We start from the raw sequence: 16,759 nt of genomic DNA on the forward strand, positions 1-16,759 counted from the left end.
AAATATTGTTTCCATTATAAATCATTATACCATTTTATTCTTAAGTTCCATTCCCATACTGAAACTATAATCGAATATCTTGTTAAAGTGGTTAGCGGATACATGTTGAATTTATGACATTCTACTGATGTTGATTTTGAAATTCAGAGTATAATATGTAACAACACCAAACTTTTGTAAAAATGTATTTCATATTATTTTTAAGAAATAAATCGGTGTATCTATCCAAATATCTCTGTATGTCCCACAAATGGAGATTATTCAATTACAACTTTAATCAACTCACTAGCAGTTAACCATAAAACTCCCTCCTTCTGAGAGGATTCATGTTGTACTTCTGGTGTCCTTGGGTGTAAGATTGCAAGTGCACGTCCGCATCCACAGGAATTGGAGAGGTGCTCCAGCACATGTGTGCAGCTCACAGTTCTGTCTCTGAGGCCTGTCTCTGACCCTGCCTGCTGGTCTTGTCCACTTAGGACCAGCGACGCCTGACATGTCCTTTTTCCTCCTTAATCTGCCTGATGAGGCCACAAAGGGCCGGCAACCCAGATGACCTCCCGTGATGTGATGGGGAAGGGAGGGGAAGGGAAGGGAAGGGAAAGGACCTGGACAAATCACACCCCATTAATTCCGCTGCCTTTCTTCCTCATTGTGATTGACAGGGCTGCCTCATCAAGCAACTAACCAGCAGGCGGGACACTGTGCCTGTTCACGGAGTGGCAATCAAAGCCGCACCAATTACAAATAAAATGATGCCATCAGTGTAACTGGAACCCCTGCCTGCAGCGGGGCTAAATGCACCAGTATGCTTGCTGTATTGGTCGTGGCGCATGCAAACTGTGATGTCATCGCAGCCCCATTACCTTTTATACTTTAGCTAGAGTTTGATTCGCTGCAGTCTTCTCCTACACAATAGGTGTTGCTGCAGAGAAAAAAAAAACATATAAAGGGGGGTATAAATTATTAGGAAGGTAATGTGCTGAATTAAAGAACAATGAAATAAACATGATAGTTGCGTATTGTCAGGATTTTTGGATTCATCGCTTGAAGCAGCAATAAGAACAGTTACTGTGCCAAATACAGCACAGTGAGATAGTTTATATGACATATTCATGTGTTGATTAAACTGGACGGGTACTAAAAGTTTCTGGTTAGTGTTTGCTAGCCATTAGCAAAACTAGCCTGTTACCAAAGACACTCTCAACTGTGTTGTGGAACAATGTTTTTGCCCAGCTATTCCCCTTAGAGGCAAAGTGTGTAGTTTTTGCTGCATCTATTAGTAGAAATGAATCTTTTATATTGTATTGTTGTGTCTGAAATAACTCCTTAAGTCTCAAACTTATAAGTAAGTAAGTAAGACTTTATTTATATAGCACATTTCATACAAGAGTTGCAGTTCAAAGTGCTTTACATAAAATCAATAAAAACAAGCAGCAAGAGCAGTGCATCGAGTAAGAAGGAAAATAATGCAGATATAGGACATTTATCAACATCATATCAGAACCTGGTGTTCCAATAGGCTTCTTGGATTACTATAATCTCTTTACAAAATCATGATAAAGGTAATAAAAACCCTTCTGCCTGGTCTGTAAACTATTTTACATTTTCCTACTCACGGTATCTAACTTCCCGCCTGTCTGTGGGAGCAGTAATTGACCACGGACGCCCAGCCTCAGCTAGTGGGGCGTAGAAATAAATCTTTAGCTCAGTCGGAACCATAGTGTTGCTTCATAGATTCCGCCTTTCTTTATATAATATTTTCCCAAATAATAATAGTCAGATAATTCCTGACTTGATACAGAAACTTTATATTCCTTTATACGATCGTAGCGAAATATCTGTGAGAAAAACCGGAGATATATTGAAGCCACAATATAGTTTCCGACAGTGCTATGGTACCCTTAAAGCAGTTTTACAGAGAAATTAATAATGTAAGTCACTTAAGTGCAATGATATATTACCAGTACAGATTTAATTAAATGCTTTGGTAAAAAGATGCCTTTAAGCTACCTTTTGAACATGTCTAGTCTTATAAACAAGAGTCAGGAGACTGGATGGAGGTGGTCCATGGAGCATCTATGTATGTGTGACCGCTTCTCAAACTGAATTGATCCATGTTTACCAGATAAAAAAGACTACAGTATCTACACAGGGAGCGGGTCCTCTTCCACGGAGTCCGCCATGATGCACCGCCATGTTTCTACATTAGCCCAGAACGGACCAACTAAAACGCTGGTTTGAGATAGGGCTTTTTGCTTTGTTATGGCCTCTGGCGGACACAGTAGCTATACTTGCACACGCTTGTAACGGGAAAGGTATTCAACTGGTTGCAATACAGTAACCTCACCACTAGATGCCACTAAATACTACAAGTAAATGGAGGCGTAATTGGTGTAACATCTGTTTTGGAGATGCTATTGGCCAGGGGGTCAAAGTGTGCGCTTTACTATGAGGAACTTTGATCTTGATTATTTGTATTGTCAATTGATTCATCTCAACTGGCAAGCACTTTGGTACAACTCCTGTTGTTTTTCAATGTGATATATGATGACTAAATTGGACCATTCTATTGAGATGAACAGGGACTCAGACATGGGCTGTTCCTTAGTCATCAGTAATATATAGTAGTGAGCAGCAGCAGCAGCCTATAACTCTTACTAGAGCAGTTTCTATACTCTGGCTCTACAAAAGGTCAGAAAAGCTTACAAAAGGTTGTGCTTAGAATTGTACCCTTGGAGATGTCACACCATGCACTGAAGGATGTGAACTCTGAAGGGGAGGTCTGGAAATGGGGCGATTGTTTGAGAGGTTATAGACATCATACTCCAGGAACTTTTCCTGTGCTGCAGATGCACCTTAGGCAGTAAACGGCACAACACCAGGCTTAGCAAGCGCTGACTGATAGGCATACTCTTTGTGTCCATGCACATTGCTACTAGCCCACTTTTTCATAGGCGGATCATACAGCATCCTTATCCCCTCGTCCTCAAGGATACAGCATTTTTCATTTGTCAATACTGATTAATTCAGGACATATTTCATTGGGAGAAATCTGTGGTGCATTTTCTCTTGAAAAACCTTAGTCTACCCTAGTGCACATCATCTACTTCATTTCGCTTTGCGAAACTGAAGGTCCTTAATTTGGCCTTAAGAACCCAGCCTTATACACAACGTTCTGAACCAAAGTTCAAGCAGAGGTTATTCAAAGACCCTTCATCTCTGTCTATAAGCACCTTAGCTGCTGCCGTGAGTAGAGGAACGCTTACTGTAACTCTGAGCCAGATTGTTTTGTGAGGGAAAGCAGGCTGTGCTTCACCTGTTGGGGACTCTAGCAGTTTGCTACCGAGGAATTAGTTGCTTCCAGGGATAATTAAGGCTGCAGTACTGGAAAATGTGGATCAGCAGTGGGAGGGGTAAGGGGAGGGAGGTGCTAAGAAAGCCCAGCCAAAAGAGATTTGATTGATTGGAGCCTCATCTTTCTAACAGTCTGGCTGTGAGCCACTGTGCTGCTGCAGACAAAAACACTGTGTTAGTAGTTAGTGTTAGACCCTCAGGAAGGGCACCCCAGTAGTAAAACCAAAAGACTATTCATAGGGAGGGTTTTTTCAAGGGGGAGGGTTTCTATGTAATAAATGTTCATTCACTAGAAACAAAGGAAGTTTACCTTCAGTTAACAAGATTTGTATCAATGAACGTGGCTCATATCTGCAATGAACAAATAATGAGGAGGCTGTTGAAAACAGTCTAGTAGATTTATCTGACAGACATTCAGGAATCTATTCATGTATTCCACTGAAGAATGAGCAAGAGCTTGCTTCTCCAAAAATGCTATATGCCACCACCTGTGTTTTCTTCTCAGTACAATTACTAAAACTCTTTGGCATGTCAACATGACAAACTTGAGTCTTAGTTAAGTAACATGACACAGTAAGAAGAGAATTGCCTCAGTCTTGTGCCTTGTTGTTAGATGGTAGGTCAGAGCACTATGGCTCATGATGGCATGGCAGTAAAGGGCACATCCTATAAGGCAATACTAATTGCTCTGCCATCTGGCATTCTTTTGACTTTTTTGTAACTCATGATTTGGAATAATGGGCCATTCCATGCCAATCCACCTAAAGACTGGGAAATTGATCCAGACCCACCCCAGACGTTTTGGAAAAAACATGTTGTACAGTGCTATGGAAATGATTGCATGAGTGACAACTGATCACTTCCACGCAACCTTAGATTGCCAGCTTTTACTAGTTGTTTGTTGAAATCATTTGGCATAATAAAGGACATATTTCCTCTTGTGGCGAAGGGGTATGATGAATGCTGTGTAAACAGGTAGAGCCATATGAGAAAAAAGCTGTATAAATAATTTGACTTTTTTATTGTCTTGCAATTGTTAGTGCAAAATATTCACATGTACATTGTTCATATTCTACAGATAACACATTCAACAAAAACACATTTAAGTGAAAGGGGTAAGTACTCAAAAGACTGCATAGACATGCCACAATGTTGTTAGTTTTTATCCTGTTCTTGACCATACAACATTCTCAGAGTGCATTGCTAAATCTTCTCAATATTTTCCATAATTATTTATATATATATATATAAAAAAGAAAACTATATTCTTTGGCTTTTCATGGTTCATTACTAACATAACATTAAACTTCTGCAAAGTGTTCCAAAACAGCATGTTTAGACAAAACCCATTCAGACCTTTAACCCGTTACATGCTGAATGAAAAAGAAAAAAACTATACTCACGCTCACATCCATTATTTAAAAAGAAAGACACTTAAAAACTATTTACGACTGACTATTTTTTCACTTTACCAGGGAAGTGTAGCCCCATGTGTGACTTGCATATCAGTACTTAGACTGAGAGCTACCCTGACTCTCATATTGAGAGTGAGGTAAAATGTTAAAACTACACCAACATTCTAAAATATTGTGACCGTCACAACACACCTGTGACAGTCAGAATGTGATTATTTCCTTAGACCACAGTATTTCAGCTAAATACAGCATGTTTACCATCTATGATATGTATGAGTTCTCAAAAACATGTAGCAAATGTTTGTTTTCCATTAATAGAAATTCAGTAAAAATCTTACATTCAGTAATAACAAATATCACAGTTTGTTTTCCTTTATGACACAATGATTGCTCCTGGACTCCTACTGCGCTACTTTTATGAATGATCAACAAAGTGCCCTTTTCAATGTGTTCATAATCACAAGAAAGAGTACTATGGTAAGATGCACTTGTGTTTCAAAACATCAACCTGGATCTGATCATATGATCCGTGCTGCCTCAGACAGATCATATCAGAGTACCGAATAATGGAATCATGTTGTATACTGTATATATATATATATATATATATATATATATATATACAGTATTTGTTCTGCACTTTTAGTTTCCAAAAGGACCATTTTCCCTGCATACAGGAAGGAGCTCAGTAAACCTCTCACCAAATTATATATTACTTCAAATATTGTGAAAAGTTTACCTTTTTGTAGGTTTGATGCTATCCTGTCCTACCCTGACCTGTGTGTGCAAGCACCTGTGTGCTGACTCAGTTGGCCAGCTGTCCGTTAAGTATGGATGAAGATTACAAACTAAAAGCAGTTAGATGGATACTTAGAGCTCCATGTCTCCACTAATTGATTAACCACCGACAGACTGCAACACCTGATTCCTAGAAGATCCTTTTCTTGAAAGGGAGAACTAAGATGATTTCTAAACGGCTCAAGCACTGAGTCGGAGTGAGCTCAATGATTGCTTTCAAAGGGCAATCAAAAGGGCCTTGGATTGAGTTCAGAATGACCTCCATCATGTCGGCATAGGGCTTAGTTCAGCACCTAAACAAAATTCTGTTAAAAAATCAGTTGAAGCCTCTGCTCTTCATCTGTAGTGTGCAGGTTAGGAGTGTTAAGAGTAACCTCTACCTGCTTGCATAGGAACTGATTCTGCACCTAAACAGAGGTGTGTTGAATCCTTTTCTATTTGTTACATGTGTAAGTGAGAACGTTATTGCGACCTGTCCTTAAGGAAGACATACAAGCAGACATTAGGTTAGAGTGGGCAAGGTTGAGAACCATCCAGGTTTGACAGTGGTGTTGTCATTGATGTAGTTCAAGGTTGGGAACCATCCAGGTTTGACAGTGGTGTTGTCATTGATGAAGTTCAAGGTTGGGAACCATCCAGGTTTGACAGTGGTGTTGTCATTGATGTAGTTCAAGGTTGGGAACCATCCAGGTTTGACAGTGGTGTTGTCATTGATGCCGTTCAAGTTTGGGAAGAAGAAAAAGAACCCACTGTTCCATGAAACATTGATGTCATAATGCCTCATGTTGCAGTCACCAATCAAAACCTAGCAGCTTATAAGACTGTCACACAATGGCCTTGCAGGCATTCATCTGCACAAGCAGTTCTACAAACACCTCATCTTGTGAGGTTTGCTTTGGTCATCAAACTGAGAAACTTCACAAAAGTCTCGGAAAAGTCCTTACAGTCACCAAAGATAAAAGTCTTCAGATGTAAATAGAAAAAAAGAAGAAGGAAAAAAAACACTGTACTGGCCACAGCAGCTCCACTATCCCAGAACGCCAGAGAACAATTCAGTGCTGACAAAATAATACGAAAACAGATTTCCATGGGCTACCACAATGTACATACACTTACATAAAAAATAAACAAACAAACAAATCACCAAAAAAAAACACAAATTGAACAGCTACACAGAAGCTGCACTCTTATGCATTACTGTCTCCCTGTCCACACTCTTCCAGTCACATGGGCATCCAAGTTTTGTCCATAGACTGGATGTGCTCCTTGGCCTTCATCCTGAGTGCAGCAATACTAGAACTGCGCTGGTTCACGTCCTCCAGTGGATACTTGTCATTGAACGAGGGAGGACACTGGTAGGGTGGAGGCTGCATGGTCTGCATGGTCTGCATGGTCTGCATGCTCTGCATGGTCTGCATGCTCTGCACCATGCCCGGGGAGGTGTTGAGGTAGCCGGGATGCGAGGGGTACCCAGGCTGCAGGCTCTGCGTGGGGCCCATGAAGCCTGAGATGCTGTGCATGGGGGTGGCGCTGGCCAGGGGGGAGGTGAGCCACGGGTCCAGGGGCAGGGAGTTGGTCATGGGCCCCATGTTGGTGGGCATGGGCGGCCGGTTGAAGGAGAGCATGGGTGAGTCGTGCAGCTTCATGGTGCTGGTGTCCATCTTCTCCTGGCGTCTCCATTTCGCACGGCGGTTCTGGAACCAAACCTAATATGTGCGTGTGTGTGTGTGTGTGAGAGAGAGAGAACTTCAGTAAATAAAAACATTTTAAATACATAAAATAAATGTACATATTAAAGTTCTACATGTTCCAAAACACAGAGAGAATTTAATTAAATAAGAGCATCAAAGGAGAATCCAGATATATCTGTACTAGAGGTTCCAAAACATCAGATCTGTACTAGAGTTACTAGAGGCCATACCACTGCAGGCAGGGCTGCACCAACACTGACCTGAACTCGGACTTCAGGCAGGTTGACCTTCATGGCGAGCTCTTCACGGCTGTACACGTCTGGGTAGTGGGACTTCTCAAAGGCACGCTCAAGCTCGTGGAGCTGGTAGGTGGTGAAGGTGGTACGGTTGCGGCGGTGCTTCTTTTTGGGCGTGTCCTCCTCGTGGGGCTCTGGGGACCTGCTGTCGGTGTCCACGCCTTTCTGGAGGTCGCCCAGCTCCGCATCGCACTTACTGTTACTGCCATTACTGGAGAAGAGTCCTGAGTCTGTGGTGAAAATGGAAAACATAGAAATTCATATGTGAATATGTATGTGTGTGTGTGTGTGTGTGTATGTGTGAGAACAAAAGAAGGAAAGGAAAGACCACTACAAGGATCTCAAATCCTAAAATGTTGCACTGTTTTCTACTACATAGACCAGAGGATCATATTCACGCTGCATTTTAGCACAGTTATCTCCTTGTACAGAATAGATAGTGTTGAGCTGTGAAGCCAGCTTCAAACAGAAAGTTATTGTATGGAATGACATGAATTTGTATGGCAGCAGCCATGTCACGCTGAAAGCCCTACTGCTTAGCGGAGCAACAGATGCAACCTGCACAGATCTGTGCCGTCTTCTATAAACCTCAGGCACCCTTGACTGTAATCCTGCTAAGAGCCTCAGGCAGAGAGAGAGAGAGGGAGGGAGAGAGAGAGAGAGAGAGAGAGAGAGAGAGAGAGAGAGGGAGGGAGAGAGATGGAGATGTCCCTGTCCTGACAGCAGGAGAGGCAGGGAAAGATCCCCTTTTCTGAGAAACACAGAGAAGCCCTCTGTTCTGCACGTGTTGCTATGGCAGAAAGAATGAGCTATATTGATCTAATTAGAGCAGACTTAATGGCCATTAGGTCAGCGCACAGAGGCTGATCAAAACATTAGAATCATGGTTGTTGTTGCATGTGGGTGTGTTTGTGTGTGTGTGTGTGTGTGTGTGTGTGTGTGTGTGTGTGTGTGTGTGTTTGTGTCTGTGTGTCTGTGCACGTCTCTGAGTGTGTTTGGGCAGGTGGGAGTGAGTGTGTGTGCGAGTGGTGGTTCTAGTTTGTATGGCGTCCTGGGTGACCCCCCCCAGCATGGTTTAATTGGTAGCATTTTGTAGTGTGACTGATTTTACTAATTGCATTAGTACTGTACAAAGTTTGAGGTATGCTATTTGATAGATTCCCCCTACCTCAGGCTTCCAGTGGGGAGACCTGAGGTCAACCTACCCTTAGGGTTAGCAGAGTCAGGTAAGAGAGGTTCAGCAGCAACAATATGACTAGTCGCCATCAAATAATCCACATGGTACCAAATAGCCTGAACAGATAATAAAAATGGAGAATCCTTAGAGCTGTTCAGCATGCTAAATCAGGGCTTCGGATAATATTTGGGTTAATAAAAATGTTCAGTGGCAGATTGATCAAATAGGGGAGAACAACCAACACGATTGTAATACTTTTGTTGGGTGTCACATACACTACCAGGGTGCACATCAATTACAACCAAAGTCTGTTACAACTTTTAAAAAGTGAATTTGCCCTGTGTTACAAACATGATGCAAGCAGGCTATAGACAGGGTGCATGTCATGGTCCACAACACCCGTAGATCAAATCTCAATGTATCTCCATACAAAACATTGCTGACTCAAATGAACACAATATGTTTGGATGTTTAATTGGCATAAAATTCAGATTGGATGATCATTAAAGCTAATTTATTGCCAGGAACAAGCCCCCAGTGCTTTAAACCCAGGCTACTTATGTAAACTACAGATGCACTTCCACAAGAAAATGTGAATGTGATTCAGCCTCAGCAGCAGTTCGACCATTGCAAACCGCAACCAATGCAATTACATGGATTCTAACACAACAAGATCAGGAGTGGTACCTCAGTGGTGGAATGACCTACGTGGTGCTATCTGATCAAGTGTCAGCCATGGAAGCATGGTAACATTCAAAGAGGTTCACAAAGTGTTTAAACCCAATGGAGGCCTATAAGGCACCTATGAAATAGTTTGACATGCCTTGACCTTTTTATATATTTTTATACGCATTTATATCTATAGACACAAACACATTCACTGGTTACACTAGTTTGAAAAAAACTAGTAGTGGTCATTAATGGAGAGGTGTGCATCAGCCTACAGCATAGGAATGTCATCAATCTGGAATGTCATCATGGACCTCTCTGCCCCCTACACAAAGTCAGTGTGAATTTTAAGCAAAGGAAAGGAAATGAGGTATTAATCTGTAAAGTACTTTGACTGCTCTATGAGTAGAGCGCTACATAAATGCATTTACAGTTAATTGAAAATGCTATAGTCCTAATCCAAACATTGGATGAAAACACATTGCATTCCTGTAATAATATAATTATGAATAATATATATATATATTTTTAAAGAAGTTAGAAATGTAGAAAATGAGTTGCTTTGTTCGATTCAGCAGGCTCTAATATGGTATGCTACGAAATGTTTACAATTTTACAAACAGATAACATAGGCTACCATAGTTGACAAAGCTAAAACTATTCTCTAGCCTATATTAAGTTGACCATGCTAAAATAATCCAGACTCTCAACATGTACTGCACAGTATGCACTGTAACACTTTGGAGAGGATAAAAAGGTTTTTTTTTTTTTTTTACTTTAGCCTGTGTGTACCAGTCATATAAGTTGCAGAGCCAAGATAAACTATCTACTTTGCCTAACCTATCTATGGATTAATCAACAGCATAGCACCAGCCACTATCAAAACTATTCACTGCAACATTTGTATGGTAACAAATCACACTTACTAGCTATAAACAGCATGCTCAATTGGATTGAATTGAAGTCCAAAAAGGCAATGTTCTTCCTCACTGTCCTCACACTTTCATCTGACAAAAGTTAACGTTACAACCTGGGCAATGCAGATCAGCAGCTGAGAGGAGTGAGTGTGCCGTCTTCTCCATGGTCAGTGTAAACAAACCAAATGTGTGCTTTTGTTTATAGGAGTCACATTGGGCATTTTTAATGACCCACTAATGACCACTGATTTACCATACTGTTATCATATGAATAGCTCTCTTGTCTAATGGTGGGTCAAGTAATCATCAGCTTGTGCTGTAACAAAATATATTCAACTGGCTAACTTAGTTTAGCAGTTACTGAGTTAGCTTGTTACCTTGTGACTTCAGTGGACGCCTATTTTATGTTTATGAAAAGACAGCCATGTTCCACCACCCTGTGGCAATCTAAGAACATTAAATCCAACAAAATGCAGTACCTCGGCAAACCAGTGAAGACATATAACATGTCCCTGTTCATTTTCAATGGGAAAATAAGCACTTAAAACCGTCAATTAAAACAAAACGAGTGGACCTAGAAATTAGCTGAATACATGCACACTACAACGCATTACAATGGACCTGTAAGCGCTGCGATGGAATCGATATCTGAAAAACGTGGGAGTTGAAACAATGGCGCCAACAATGTTCGGAACAGTAACACTTCAGAAGAACAATCACATAATACAACTTAAGAAGAAGAATAAACTGAGGCTGTAACATTAACTTTACGTGCCACACACATAACAAATATGCCTTTCAAGCTGACAGTCCATGGCCTTTGATGGCCTTGATGAATTTATTGGAAGTTCACAGGACAAAATCTGTGTTCAAAGTTTTACATTTTTTTATAGTATTTGAATTTAAATGTACTTCTGTGATTTTACATTTAAATATCCATTATTACAACCTTCAGTCTTAACAAGAAAAAAAGCAATGTATCATGATTAATCAGAAAATTGTGCTATTAATTACTTAATAACATCCAAAACTTGTAGTGAGACAGTGTTGCCCGCTGAGGACTCACCCTGATAAGATGCGTGCTGCTGGCCCTCCGTTAGTCCAGGCAGGTGTCCGTACGAGTCAGGGGGGACCTGCTTGCCCTGCAGCATGTCTTCTGGGTCCATTTTCCGGGCGCTGTTGGCACCGACTGGGTTGAGCAAGGGGTCCTGATCTTTACTGAACCCCAGGATAACGTCAATACTGTGCACTCGACCTCCTACGTTAGAGCCGCCAACCTTCACAAAGTCGTGGTAGTTGTCTGACGTGAGGCAACCATCATCCACCATGATCGTTGTGGCGTCCAGTGAGAGATGCATCCAAACGCTTTGCTTCCAGGGGCCCCTCCTCGGCTGTGCCGGCGGCGGGACCTCAAGCAGAGGAAGGCAGCTGAGAGAGTTGGGCGTCTTCACATGTGTCCCCCTATGGCCCGGATGGGTTTTGGCCAGAAGTGGCAAAAAATAAATGGAAAACTACCAAACTTTGCCCTGACAACCTGAAAAATAAGAATGTGATTCTAGATTATTATCATTAATGATGGTCAGCCTAACTTTCAAGGCTAAGATTTACCTCTGTACATTTTAAAGGACTTGTTTTCAAGTGTAATTGGCAGATTATTTATATATATGACTTTCTATAAATGATTCCTTAAAATTTGATACTAAAAACCAAACTACAGAGTTTATGTTCAACTACATTAGACTTAATTTGAAGAGGTGATCCACCACCTACAGGGTTAGCATGTAATATGTGTGTAATTTTTCTAGTTTGCTGTGCAAATTTTCACCATGGACGGTACTCTACAACACTACTAAGTAGCTGTCAATCCCAGTCAGAACATTTTCTTTCCACAAGAGCTCTTTCAGTAAATGGGTGCAGACAACTTTGACCCTGTTCATTTTTCATGGCTCACTGATTCCACTAAAAGACAACTGGGACACTGAGTTTTTCAGCGCATTGTCCAGGTCCATATGCCAAACCTTGGCTATGAGAGGACAGACGTATGTGTAGGATGATAATTACATTTCCCTGAATCTCTGGACACACAGAATTCATTGTTCTTTTTTCTCTCTATTGTAATCTTGTATGTTCTCATACACTATATCGACTCACATAAAACAATTACAACTTGTGTTGGTTCAAGCATGCATAAAGTGATATATTCATTATATACTGTTATAATTCTAACAGGTATAGACTTTAATATTTTATTAGAGTTCTGTTTGTGTAATTAAAGTGCATGTAATTTTCCATATAATTTCCCTACAATCATGTCAGTAACAAAAAAAAACATAATCTGGTAATTTAACACAAGGCCTGCAAGACAAGAATATCTAGGTGTGATTGTAGGTAGGGATGTGGCATAATAAGCATGGCATTACAGTAAACATCAACACATACCTGTTTCTCCTTCAGATGTTATGGCTTCAGTGCTGCCTCCAATGAATGATAAAAAGTTAAAGAAAAAATACAAAGATAAAATGTAATCTGATTCTGAAATTCTTTCAAAAAGACCACAAAAAGGTCATTAAATTCAAAAAGTAATTCTGAAAGAACAAATTAAACGAATATTGATTATAGCCTCAGGCATCCACAGAGTCAGTTGTAAGGAGGTCTTGGTGACAGTGTGCCATCGGGGGAGCACGATGGCCAGAATGGACACGCTTCGTAAGGGTTTAGGAGATTTGTTCATTAGGGATCCTGCCCCTTTAAGGATGAATGGCAGTTGGGTTGTGGTCAAGTAATTGCTGGAGTCTCTCTCTCTCTTACACACACACACACACACACACACACACACACACACAGTGAGAGAGTGACTAATTAAAAAAAACTTTTTTTCTCCTCTGAAAGTCTTTTGTTCAAATGATAATGGAGGTTTGTACTGAAAGTAGGTCCTAATACATATTGTTCATGAGAGGACACAAAGTTGCACTGGCTGGAATTCATAATTCAGTCTGGACATAAGCATAAAAAACATCTGTAGCTTTTGTACATTTAAAGTGTTACAGGACTGTACTTGTGCAATAAGTAAAGTTTTAAAGTATTGGAATTTGGCTCACATACTTTCAGATAGGAAACATGTAATTAGAAAGTTGAAGAGTGTGATGTTATAAAGAAAAATGTATAAACAACTTGCATGCAAAACATAATTTTAGTTTTTTGTAGTTGACAATCCTCTAGCCAGCAGTTTTAGTCATTATATTAGTATATACGTAATTGGGGAGCATTTAGTGGCTAAAAAGTATGAAGTAAGAAACCCCCATCCCTCATTACCCTTTTATTTACTGGACTACTGTAATTGTGTCGATTAGCTTTGTGTTTGTTTTCTTTTTAATACACATCTGCTGCGTCTTGTGTCTGGCATGAAGTCTTGGTCCTCCTCTGGCCGGAAGGTAAGAGAGGAGTGAAGTTCTCCAAGCCCATATACTTTAATGGAAACACAGATACCAGGTCCATCCTTCAATGCCAGATGAACTCCAGAGTCAGTCTCTATCTGAATACTTCAATCGATATAGAGCTACAAGATACCGAACCTTCTAAAGACTGGTTTGGAGGAAACTGGTCTAAGTTCATGGTCTGTGTCTTCAAAAAATACACTAACAGTAGTGACGTTTTACCCTATAATATTCTCTATTTTGCTAACAATGACAATAAAAGCAGACTGAGATCTAGTTTTATGTTGATAGTAATAAAAGTATAGGTTATGGTTAAAGTTTGTCTGGGATGAAGAATAGCATGAAGCTTATGGTGAGAGTCCATTCCTTGGCAGTTTAGTAAGTCATAGTTGAAAAGTATAGTTTGAACACTTTGTTGAATAGCTACACACATATTTTTGGCCCAATAAAAAGATCCTCTCACCTCTCCTCTGTAACGACACACTCGTCGTTGATTCAATAGTCGTAAATGCTTTTACAAGGTGTGTTCAAAATGTATAATGTATGTATGACACTAGATCTAAGCAAAGCAAAAACACCCAGCTTTGCCTAAATACTTTCTGATGTGCTATAATCTCATTGAGCTCATAGCCTTACCATCAGGCTACTATACTTCTCCATTCACTACAGAGTAGTTTTGCAATCACAAAAGCAACTGTTAAGAGGCATTCCTTTGGAAACTATGACAGCCCATTCAGTTGGGTTGATCATGTAGATCATGTTTTATTCTTATTGAACACATTTTGCATATAAACATTAAAGTCTTCAGTGACTTGCATGGCTGCTCTTCTACAGTATTTCAACCACAAGCGCTGATGTGTAAGGCACAGGTGTGTGTTTTATTATGTGTTTATTATGTGTCCACAAAAGCTCCAATTTGTGCGCTGGTACATAATACTGAGAGAACCAGGAGAGTCTGAGACACCAATCAGTCTCATCCTTTCGTCCAATAAGCAACCAGTCTTATTCTTTTGACTCATTATGATGCTATGAGGTAAAGGCTTGTTCTAGACCAGCTGGCAAATGACACTAAAACTCCTAGGGCAACTTTTACAGAGATCAACCAGTTAAGTAGGAAGCCTAAGGAGTTCTCCTCGGATTGCCTCTGACCTCAATATCTCCATCCAAGGACCCCAGGGCTGTTAAGTCAACTCTACCCCATTTACAGTGGGGATTTGCCTGTCCATTTACTGAGTTTAAACATGTTGTTGAGGTTGAATTGGCAAGTACTGTTTAACAATAGAAGTGTTATGCATGGACTGCTTGAAACTAGAACAACTTTACATTAAGTTATTTGACAGATGCTTATAAACAAGGTGACTCAAGTGTGGTGCAATACAAGCAATTAACCAATGAACCCCCCCACACAGACAATCAAAACCATTTTTAAATGTAGAACTGCTGGACCTGACTCAATTATCAGTTGTATTGGCTTACTGTTAGGCTTTTGTGCATGGTAGAACTGTAAATAAAAAAACCTTCATACCAAGTGTTTTTTTTCTGTCAACTTTGTAATTCAAGGCAAACTAAATACTTCACTCTAACCACTGACAGACCACCTTTGTCATTGCCACACAGGTGACTGCGACATGCAGGAATGGTGTCTCTTTTCTAATTGCCTTAGTAAAGTGATGCCTCCAGGAGCCTCCTCACAGAGCTAGCTAATAAGATGTCCTCGGTTAGGTAGCAGACATATTATAAAGAGATGTTGGCGCGAGGGGGGGTGGGGTTAGTCTGATGGAAGTTTAAAGTTATGGTTTCACTGTTTTGGCACAATATGCATCTGTCAGTTTTCCGTGATAACTATATATACTGAAAGGCAAAAGTAAAAAAAAAAATGTGGAGGAGGAGAGAGGGAGAACCGTTTTCCATGAAAGTCCAGATGAAGATGAAGATCCAAGCCAATTACAGTGTTTGCCTGGGTCTTGACAGTGACCAAGGAAAAAAAAACTGACTGACTTGGACAGCAAGCCCTCAGATAGGCTTAAAGCGAGGTAGGCTTACCATCTGGTAGAGTGAAAGCTCCCTAATGCCTGCCTACTCAATAAGGGACTGTTAAATCTCTATGCCATCCTATAACCCCCATCATCAGTCCCCGGCTAGTTCATTAAGTATACCCTCATACCACTCAAGAATACCACTATTTTGGTACAACTTATCTTTTTATTTGCAGTAGTCCATTGCATTGCATGCCTCTTCACTGCATTTATTCATTTAGCAGATGCTTTTACCCAAAGTCGAATGAAAATCTGTGACTGTGACTTTGGCATTTAGCCCCTTGCAATACCCGTATAACTACAGTTTATGCCTTTTGTGCCAGACCATCAAGACTCCTGCTCTTTCAGGCACTGGTGTGTCACGTGTATGTCTCATGAATTTGTATACTAATTTTATACCAAGTATTCGATTTTTAGTCACCATCCCCCGCTTGTAGCTAAGCATGCAGCGACTTCACCAGTCTTACAGTCACCTATGTAACATCTTGCAGGGAATGACGGAGAGCCATGGTTTATCACAATCTACTGAGTGAGGCAGGGATGATTAAGACAAGTGATAAATGAAAGAACAGTTAGGAGAAAAAACGAGATGTTACTCATGATTCGATTTCTGTATAAATGTCAAACCCTCTGAGATGCAAGATGGTCACCCTGGCTGTTAATACCCATAGAAAAACAAAAAAGAAAGTAACCTATAAAAAATCTAAGCTTCATTAATTTATTTTCATAGAACAAGTAAAGTAAAGCATAACTCCCGCTCAAATTAAGTTCAGCTAGAAGCAAACTGAGCTGGAGAAAGCTCCCCACCCCCTGCGTCTTCCCTCAGAGGAGGCCTCAATAATCTTCTGAAATGACAAATTGAGCTCTCCTCATCTGGGTGAGACATTGCGTTAGCATCAATGAGAGGGCTAATCATCGTTTTATCACTTTAAAATATTAAGGCTGTCCTTATTTGCTTGTTTTCTCATTATC

At 40.4% G+C, this 16,759-nt stretch overlaps 1 protein-coding gene and 1 long non-coding RNA gene across 2 annotated transcripts; one reads left to right on the plus strand and one right to left on the minus strand.

Annotated features, from left to right (window-relative positions):
- The first annotated feature begins 3,713 nt into the window (after window positions 1–3,713).
- Window positions 3,714–6,543, plus strand: LOC122128648. Its single transcript, XR_006151540.1, has 2 exons — window positions 3,714–6,088; window positions 6,140–6,543. It is a non-coding gene; the product is annotated as an uncharacterized LOC122128648 (long non-coding RNA).
- Window positions 4,353–13,097, minus strand: rx2 (retinal homeobox gene 2). The gene is made up of 4 exons (XM_031560224.2): window positions 12,757–13,097; window positions 11,384–11,851; window positions 7,519–7,784; window positions 4,353–7,273 (listed from the first exon to the last, which is right to left on the minus strand). Exons 2-4 carry the CDS (start codon window positions 11,673–11,675, stop codon window positions 6,791–6,793), a joined length of 1,041 nt encoding a protein of 346 aa, XP_031416084.1. The 5' UTR covers window positions 11,676–11,851; window positions 12,757–13,097; the 3' UTR covers window positions 4,353–6,790.
- Window positions 13,098–16,759: the final 3,662 nt, after the last annotated feature.

Source organism: Clupea harengus, chromosome 22 (genome assembly GCF_900700415.2).
Source record: "Clupea harengus chromosome 22, Ch_v2.0.2, whole genome shotgun sequence".
Classification (NCBI taxonomy): Eukaryota; Metazoa; Chordata; class Actinopteri; order Clupeiformes; family Clupeidae; genus Clupea; species Clupea harengus.

Bases quoted from the DNA above. Each gene is read 5' to 3' on its own strand.
- rx2 (XM_031560224.2), bottom strand. From the start codon at position 11,675: ATGCATCTCTCACTGGACGCCACAACGATCATGGTGGATGATGGTTGC. The intron at 7,785-11,383 runs GTGAGTCCTCAG...TTTTCACCACAG, and splicing joins GCAGCACGCATCTTATCAGG to ACTCAGGACTCTTCTCCAGT. The intron at 7,274-7,518 runs GTCAGTGTTGGT...CGCACATATTAG, and splicing joins TGCCTGAAGTCCGAGTTCAG to GTTTGGTTCCAGAACCGCCG.